The sequence below is a fragment of the Alligator sinensis genome, unplaced genomic scaffold (assembly GCF_000455745.1).
Source record: "Alligator sinensis unplaced genomic scaffold, ASM45574v1 scaffold14_1, whole genome shotgun sequence".
Classification (NCBI taxonomy): domain Eukaryota; kingdom Metazoa; phylum Chordata; order Crocodylia; family Alligatoridae; genus Alligator; species Alligator sinensis.
Window position 1 is genome coordinate 626,377 of NW_005842709.1, and position 9,498 is coordinate 635,874.

At 40.1% G+C, this 9,498-nt stretch overlaps 1 protein-coding gene across 1 annotated transcript in view; it reads right to left on the reverse strand.

Moving 5' to 3' along the window:
• The window catches only part of LOC102384887 (ankyrin repeat and KH domain-containing protein 1), a 173,262-nt gene that overhangs the window by 149,096 nt on the left and 14,668 nt on the right, over nt 1-9,498 (reverse strand). The window contains 1 exon segment of the mRNA XM_025216108.1: nt 2,270-2,423. Within this exon segment, the coding sequence (XP_025071893.1) occupies nt 2,270-2,423 (154 nt within the window).

Consider the following 9,498-nt stretch of genomic DNA (forward strand, 5'->3'; position numbering starts at 1 on the left):
GGGTCGGGTCAGGCCAGGCCAAGCATAGGAACCAAAAGCACAGAACCAGTCCCTTTTTAAACTTTCCCTCCACCTTTCTCAAGCACACACCCAGGTAAAGGCACCAAAAACAGGGAAGGGGGGCAGAAATAAACTGAAATAAGAAATCTAGCAAGACTGGGACTAGAGGCTGGGAAACATAAGTATGACTCTCTGCTGCAAGTCACATGTTGGGTCTGGCAGAGCAGGAAGGAGAACTAGGCAATCCAGAAGTAAGGCTGTAAGTTGATTCAAAGGATAGAATGGAAGGTGACCCTAGGACTTGCAAACCAGTAAGATGGAACAGGAATGCACTGAGATCAGATGAACAGCTGGGAGAAGGACCAAATGGACAAAAACTTACTGTGCATTACCGTGGTGGAAAATCTAAAAAGAGGCCAGTGTGCAAGGGGGAGAACTGGACTGGCTGAGTAAAGACTGAGATGGATACTTAAAACACACACACACTGATCTAATTAAGGTTGCAAAAGGAACTTAACTTCATCTTCTGAGTACCTGATTTGTTTTTTGGTTTTTTTTTGTTTTTTTTTTTTAAGAATCCATGAACTGCCCACAAAAATGCATCATCATAAAGCCTGCAACTGAAAAATTAAAATTTAATCACATGGCAGCATAATAACAGTCATATGGTTCATCATCAGGATGTAACCTGCAGATCCACTTCACCAATTTCTACCACATGAGCTAACAGAGCGACAAAGGCAAGAAGCTCATCATTCTCTCTGTGAACCAGCATTAGAAGGGGATGACACAGTCAGCAGATCAGATGTTTGCTGAAAGCACAAGAATGGTGAGACTTTGGAATCTTGGTTTCCTTTCCAAGGTCAGGAGAATATTTTTCAGTGGTCTTAGACTCTTTTGCCTGTGGACATCTGATCAACACTGAACTCCCTTCTCCCCTCACTTTCCTGCCTCATCATCATAGCTCTTCATCCCGGTCCCATTCTCTTAGTCTACTCAGTCACAGTCCACTGAAGCTTTTGCGAACCAGTCTTCTTGCTCAGCTAATCCTAGTCTTCCCCATCACAGCTCCATGCTGGATCTATTTCTCCACTATATCCAACCGCGAGTCACTGCTTCCTGGACTTAGTCATGGTCGCTGAGCCACCAATCCCAGTTTCTCTCTTCCCTCTTCCTCTCCAACCTCAAGTCAAAGTCCCAAACTCTCTGATCTGATGGGACTTTGATCTACATCTCTCTCAATTAACTCCTGCCTTCAGTTCAGCTCTCAATCCCTGTGCGTTTATATTTCCTTTACATGAAAGGCTTGTAGGCCACCAAGGATAGGTAAGGCATTAAAAGCACAAGGCAGCAGACCTCCTACTCTTAGTTCTAGTAACTGGAAGAGCAATTACAAGGAAAATTTGGCTTGGCCCCATGTAGACCTGGTACATATACACAATGGTCAGCAATAGAAGGGGATGAAAATTTTAACCATCCATCTATGTGATCTTTCATGCGTTTGTCTGGTTTTGCCTGATCTTAGCTCATGGTTTGTTGACCATTTGCTCTCTACATTATTTACATTGTATACTTTTTTGCACCACTTTGCTTTAATTATGAACAATGACAAGCCAGATTCGCTTTCTAATATTCATGCAATATCACAATGCTGCAAATATCAGTTTGAAAATAGTTTAAGGAAGTGGTTCAATAAAAATACTCATTGGATTAAAGTTTAACAAAATGTAAGGCACTAAAACACTATCCTACCCATTGTGTGTCTACCAAAGTTAGAAAAAACATTCATCATGAAAAACTAGCATCAGGAAGGCGCTTGTGAAAATAAAAATAAATTATTTTGCAGAAATCAAACTGATTCAGAGGGTTATAGCTATATTTGATAGCCAAATCAGAGCCCATTTCAATTTTAAAATTTTGTAAGACAAATTAAGAATTACAAGTGTACTGTAGGAGAGAAAGGAAAAATGGCAGTTTAGCAAACCAGTTTCATCTTGTGCTCTCTCAGTCCTCTCCCTCAAAATATTTATACCCTTATTATGGTCAATGACAAATTTACTTCTTTGAATAGTTTCTCACATTATAATAAGTAAAGAACTACTGACTAAAAAACTTTTTTTATGGGAACTAAAAGCTCTCTTGTAGCTCAGACTCTCTATATCAAATATATTCAAATAGTCTAAATGACCAAGAGAGACATCTGGCTGCAATTCTGTAAAATAAAGTTAAGGCTTCCATTGACATGAAAAGTACTATACAAACAGAGTACCTGCTGCTTCTAGCAATGCTTCTAATCTTGCTTGTGTTTCTGGATCCACAGTTCTTAAATCTGCTCCTTCTGCAGGACTTGATAAAAATAACTCTGATGTTGTTTTAAGCACTGGATTATCCAGATCTTCTTGGTCCAAAATAAACGATTCAACCTGTTTTTTAAAAAGTTAAGAGAAATAAAATCTGTAAGACTTCAATAATATTTAACAGTATTGCATGCAAGATTAAAATAAAATGTTAACATTTTTCCTGTCAAATGATTCTGAATTAGAGATACACTTCCAAGGACCAGGTCATGGAATTTAAGATGTTTTGAATGAACAGAAACTTTTACTTTTAATTCACCTGATCAAGGGCAGCCAAAATCAGAAGTGCTCATAGACCAAGTATGTGATCTTAGATGAACTCCCTATAGAAAGACAACCCCATTAAAAAAAGTCACTTTGGTCTTTTCTACCTAGAAGAGTGTTCCTGGTACAGTTATGACAACTAGCTAAATATTGGAGAAGGGAGGATTCATGTTACAGATGCATTTACACCAGTACAAACATTGCTGCATCACAACTGCCTGCACACTCAGGCTTATACTGACAGTTCTGCAAATAAAAAAAAAAATAAAAAAAATCATGCCCCCAACCAATAGGGCTAACTTAAATATACAGCCTCCTCGTGAACTGCCTGAGAGGAGCTGATCATAACATTCCTAAGTGTCACAAGTGATTTCTAAATAATATCTGGAGGTTAGGTATTTACTTTTGCCACCCATATAGTTCCTGCTTGATACAGGTCTTCAGTCTCCAGCTGAAAGGTTACTTTCAATTTACAGGTCAAAAGACTACCTTGATTCTCAGTAGACCCAGTTAAGTGGAAGAAATGTGCCATCCAATTTATGATTTATGTTCACTCTAATTTACCAATTCTTTTTAAACAACAGAAAGATTAGTTAAGCAGTAGGAATCCCAACTCACTAATATGAATGTCATTCTGTGGCTTAACCTACATAATGAATTTTTACCATCCAGTTCTACCATCAAAACTGAGTGCTTTCACAGCAGCAGATCCCCTCTATACTGCTTGGGAGGGTCAATTCACCTTTCTGAAACAGATTAAGGCTTCTGCTGCCAAACTGCAGACAGATGAAAATACAAGTAAATACTCATGCTCATCATTGCATGACAAATAGATCCAAGGAGGTGACACTTCCCCTCTATCAGGCGCTGGTCAGACCGCAGTTGGAGTACTGCGTGCAATTCTGGGCGCCGCACTTCAAGAGGGATGCGGATAACCTGGAGAGGGTCCAGAGAAGGGCCACTCGTATGGTTAAGGGACTGCAGACCAAGCCCTACGAGGAAAGACTAGAGAAACTGGACCTTTTCAGCCTCCGTAAGAGAAGGTTGAGAGGCGACCTTGTGGCTGCCTATAAGTTCATCACAGGGGCACAGAAGGGAATTGGTGAGGTTTTATTCACCAAGGCGCCCCCAGGGGTTACAAGAAATAATGGCCACAAGCTAGCAGAGAGCAGATTTAGATTGGACATTAGGAAGAACTTCTTCACAGTTAGAGTGGCCAAGGTCTGGAACGGGCTCCCAAGGGAGGTGGTGCTCTCCCCTACCCTGGGGGTCTTCAAGAGGAGATTAGATCACTCTTTCCTGCCTATGCAGGGGGTCAGACTCAATGATCTATTGAGGTGCCTTCTGACCCTAACATCTATGAATCATGAGACTTGAGCTGTCTGCCACCTCTCCAGCGTGACTTTGCATTCTGGTGGCAGAGATGCTTAAAGGAACCACCAAAAGCATTCCGGTGCACATGCACTTCAGCAGCTGCCACAAGAAGCTCTGGCACCAGAGACAGTCGAGTGTATCACTGGTCTGCCTGATCTTAAAACAAGGCTTATGAACCTACTCAAAGAATTGACAGTTTAGAATAATGTAGATGCAATAATCTTATACTGTGGAAGGCTGTCAGAGTGAAAAAGTTTAATACAAGGATATCAAACTCATTCTCTGAACAGAGGAAAATTGTTTTTAAAATTGGCACCTGCAGTGTATATTTAACACTACATACTTTCTTCCATCCTAAGGATAACCTACCAGTAACTGCAATGAGAGCTCTACAATAAAAATGAGGCCATTATTATTACTTAGATTTATATTTCACCCTATTGAAAATTTGTTCAGAACCTTATTGGCATGAAGAGCATCACTTTGAAATTATACCCTCCTTTAGAACCATTGCTATCCTTGCTCTCATTTTGTTCCATTATGCCCTTTCTCCTGCTTGTCACAGTTCTCAAATACCCCATCCCACATTAATTAAGCGATCTGTAGCTAATGCTAATACAGAAAATGTCATCATTATAGTTTGGAGATAACAGTCCAATGAGATAAAAGTATGAATTTCCCATTCCCGTTTAAAACATGATTTGAGATGGTCTACAGACTCAGTAATGCCATGTTGTAAGAGGAAGTGTAAATGCAGATCAGGAAATAAACAAGTTGTTTAATAAATGCCTCATCCCAGAGTATCAAGCTGTGCTGTGTGACAGCACAGCATTTTTAAATGGTTTGCGCTACCCCTGCAGTGTCCAAAGCAGACATCTGATGTCTATTCAAATTAAAGATCAAAGTTAAGGACTGAGGGCAGGGACAAATATACACTTGGTAGTTAGGTATGCACCGATAAAAGATATTCTTAGCCAATACCGATAGCTGATGATTAACCAATCATATTGGCTGATGCCAAACCAATAACCAATATTTAGTAATAGCACAAGGCATTTTAAACTACTGACATAAACAAACCTTTCTGTTGGTTTGTTTTGCATTTTACACACACCTCCTGTCCCTCAATCAGGAAGGCAGCAACTCCCTTATTCCTACATAGCCCCCTTACCCACAGCTCCTACCCATTCCCCACACAGCCTGTGCTGCTATCCCAGGCAGGCAGGAAGGACCCTCGTGCAGACAGCATTACCAGGCTTGTTTGGAGCCCCAGAGAATGCTGCTGTCTCAGCGCTGGCAGGGCCCCAGCAGCTGAGCTCTGTTGACTGCCAGGGAGAAGCTACTTTTTCAAAGATGCCTGGTGGAGCAGAATGTCCCTCACAAGGCACCTTATCCCACCCATGTGCAGCCCAACGTCTCAGCGCCAGTCCCGGCACTCAGGCCCCTACTGTGCATGGCACTGCCATGACACTGACAGTGGCAGCAGGAGCCAGTAACAGTTCCTTTGTTGCTTAGTGTGCTCTGTGACCACTCCCCAGCAACCCCTCCCCTTCCCGTTGCTCAGTGGACCTGCAGTCTGCCATGGGCACGTGGCCATAATTAATCGGCTACAACGACCAAAAAATGGCTGATAGCCAATAACATAATTTCTCCTTTTATCGGTGCCAATCCAATGGCCAACCAATATATCAGCGCACCCCTATTTGTAGTGGTTTCAAAAAGCCAGAGGGAAGACGCTGCTGTTGCACTAACATTTAAGTGCACAAGCCTATAAAGATACAAAAGTAGAAAACTACCTTAACTCTAACCCTGCTTCTTCCAGAGTTAAACTTGGGGCAGTTCTGCTAAATTTGTATTGCTATAGTCTCCTGCATACATAACAGTTCCCACCCCAAGTCTATATTTGTCCATGTCCCAACTTAAAATTTATTCCTTATGCATGTTCAAAGCAGGCAAAACAGAACTAGTTTCCTGTTTCAGGGGACATACTTAATAGTAGCTAATTAAGAAGATTTTATCCTGTGTATTGAACAATTAAAAGTTGGACAGGTGGTCATAGTACATTTAAAAGGGAATCCCCCCACCCCACCCCTGTGCTCCAGCCACTCACTGCCACCCCTCCCTCCCCCCACAGGCCAGAGCCGACCCTAGGGGTGTGTGTGTGTTAGTAGTTTATTTATTAGTTAATAGATTTTTTTACTGGGAATGAGAGTAAATCTTTGTGCCATTTTGCAAAGTGTATAAACTTATACAAAGTAAATATATAAGTTTATATTTATAATCCTACAAAATATTTATGATTTCTAGAAAACAGAGATCAGTCTTAAAGATAAATTGACAATATTATGGGCAAAAGTAGGTTAATCAGTCTAGATGCAAGGTCATCACTGTTTTGGGGTTTTTTATATTCTCACACAGCCATATGTACTAAAATTAAAAGGCACAGAATCTAAGAAAGAGTATAATGTTCATGGATATCTTGAGCAAGCCTCAATATATGGATTGGAGACTAAGGACAATTTAACTGACTGCTGCCATTACCCCAGACTCAAGCTTTTTAGTTATATGACAAGTGCATACAAACACATTTCCTTAACTTGATCAATAATAGACTACCATTCCTTATCTCTCTAAGACTATACATTTTACCCTCAACTCCCCAAATACCATGTTTTAGTGAGACGAATCTGTTTCAAATAGGGATTGTATTCAACAGTCATATTTTGATGAAGGTCATTATTCATCACATACCTACATCTGAACTTTGTGACAAAACATAACACTTGTGAGAGTCAAGACAACACCAATTTCAAAACAAAGAGGTTTTAGGTACAACTGTTATAGCAATGTAGTTTTCTTCCCCAAGACCCTTTTGTACCCCACTTTTTCACAGCTTGCCTTTATGTTCTAATGACTTGTAAAAACTAAAAAAGCAAGATACTAAATAAAAAGACCTTTAAAGTTCAAAGACAATATTACTGCAAGTACAGTGTTTTCACTTTAGAAATGTACTGCCCACTAATCCTACAACATGAGAACCCATCTCATGCTACAACATGAACTACTAAACCCTTGCAAGCAATTCAACATGAGAAGTACAATGGCCCAGATCAATACACTGGGTTTAAATTTATGGTTTCAAATATGGGTCAGAGCCCATTTTTTTAATTCTTTTATAAAAAGTATGCCTGCTAGAGATGGACTGAATAAAGGAAGATATGCCATTATTTAAAGCCACACAAGGCTGAGGCTATACAGCATTTATAATTACACATTTGCAGATTTGTTTCTCATGACCACACCTGATATCCCCTACACTAGATCTTAAACATGAAAATACTGAATATGCAAATATAAAAGTTACAAAGTAGCTCCAATGTTGCCAGGACCTTTTTGAAAAGAAAGTTTTACAGTCAGACACAGAGGAGAAAAGGTTCTGAAACACCAGGACAAGGTTTTTGTCAGCAGGGAAAACAAACAGAATCTCTAGCTATACAGCTGCAGGGTAATAAAAAATTGGTTTACCAGGCTTATATTAGTAATGAACTAAAAAAATGTAGTGTCTACTGATGTAACAATGAATGAAATGAAGTCAAACATTAGGCAGTAAGTTTTTAAACAAAAAGTAACTTTGTGCAAGCTAGGTTCAACCCTCAAGCTTCTAAAAGTGTTAATATGGCAGCTTGTATTGCAGTTTCAGCTCTATGCTCTAGCTCAATCAGAAGTGTAATAGACCAGCCAGTCACTGTGCTATTTTTGGACTCTTTTGCTAGCTGCTTTGGGCAGTTAATAAGCATCTTATTTGGTAACTCTCATTAGAAATGCTTGTTAATGTGTTGATTTAAGATATATGTGGCCAATCTAGTTGCAACCGGACAGTGATACTGAAAATTCAGGAGCAAACCCCTAGCACTAAGAATCCAAATGATCTGGCAAACTACAATTGGGCAATAAGCAGCTGGACGTATGGGACAGGAGCAGGAGCACTAAACACTGGCACTCTCGGCAACATTGTTCTGTTTCACTTTCATCTTGTAGGAATCTGACAGATCTTTGCTGAAGTACTGCCAGAAGACTGCAGCAACCACTGACAGCTCTACAGATATAGAGTTACATACCATCTCCTCTCTCTCTAGCAGCTACATTCACAAATATTTGGACACAACTATATTGGTGTTCATATGTCAATAGCATGGCTGGGTTTACTTCAGGTCATGGGTGCATGGTACTGAACCAACATCATGGCTAAGTACAGACGGTCAAAAAGCCCGAGGCAGAATCGATTCAGTCCAGGCAGCTTCCTCTAAGCTGCATAGATTGAACTGGTAACCAACTGAACTCACGTTCAGTTTTCAGTTGGAAAAGGCAGGGGGTACTAAAGCATGTCCCCCAGTCTGCTGACCATTGCCAGCCCAACCAAGTGTCCCCGACTGGTGCCTGGGTTGCCAAGCCCAGGGGAACTGAAGGAAATTCCCCTCCCTCCCCAGCTGCTGATTACTTCCATGGCAGAGAGGGACAGAGAAAATGCGTCAGAAAGAGACTAAGACCAAATCTACATTAGATACATTTCCTTGTACAGCAACATCTGTTGAGGTGTGTTTTTTGTTGAAACATTTCTACACTGGCAAAATTAGTATGGCATGTTCAATTATTGACAAACAGCGTCTCCACCCCCCTCCACCACCAGGATGTCATATACCAGCTTACTGAACAAGATCATCTATACCACAAAAATACTTTTATTACCAGCACAAAGTGGGGTCACATTGGGAGTGGATGCTGCCATAGCTAAACTACAAAAAGTATGATGGTATAGACAACGAGCAAGAAAACATTTTGTTTTACTCACCCAAGATACTTTTAACCCTAGAAAAAGTTATTCAGAAGCAAAATGAAACGAATTGTGGACTTGAAAGAAAAGGCTGCTGTGCTACCAATTTCTTAGGTCTGAGTTTTCTAGACACACACACAAAAAAAAGCTATATGCATTGTTTGGGACCCATTCTGTATTAAGCGTCTATATGTCACCTACCGTAACAAGGTCCTAGTTTGTGACTAACAGTCCTAGGCACAGTGCAGATAAACCAATTTTCTTTAATTTTTTGGATTTTTCAGTCACTTGTAGGATAAGCCCCATTATGATATACTTCTAAAATAACATTAATTTGATGGAAAATCAATAGAGATACTGAATATTTTCAGAATATAGCTATTTTTAAGATTGACATATTCAGTTTTCCCAGGCAATTAAGTTGAAAGGGGTCATCACAGAATAGCACCCGACTACTCATTCCTTTAAAAATCGAGTAATGTTTAGTAATATCCAGTAAAGCTTGCGTTAGGATCAGGGTATTTTATTTGTTTTATGTACTATCCTCCTCAAAAAAGGCTCAGGGTGGCTTAAAGTAAAAAGATAACACATAAAATATAAAAAGATTTACATGCAACAAAAACTCCCCAAATACCGCAAAATTTTAAAATTCCACCCAAAACCCATTCCTGC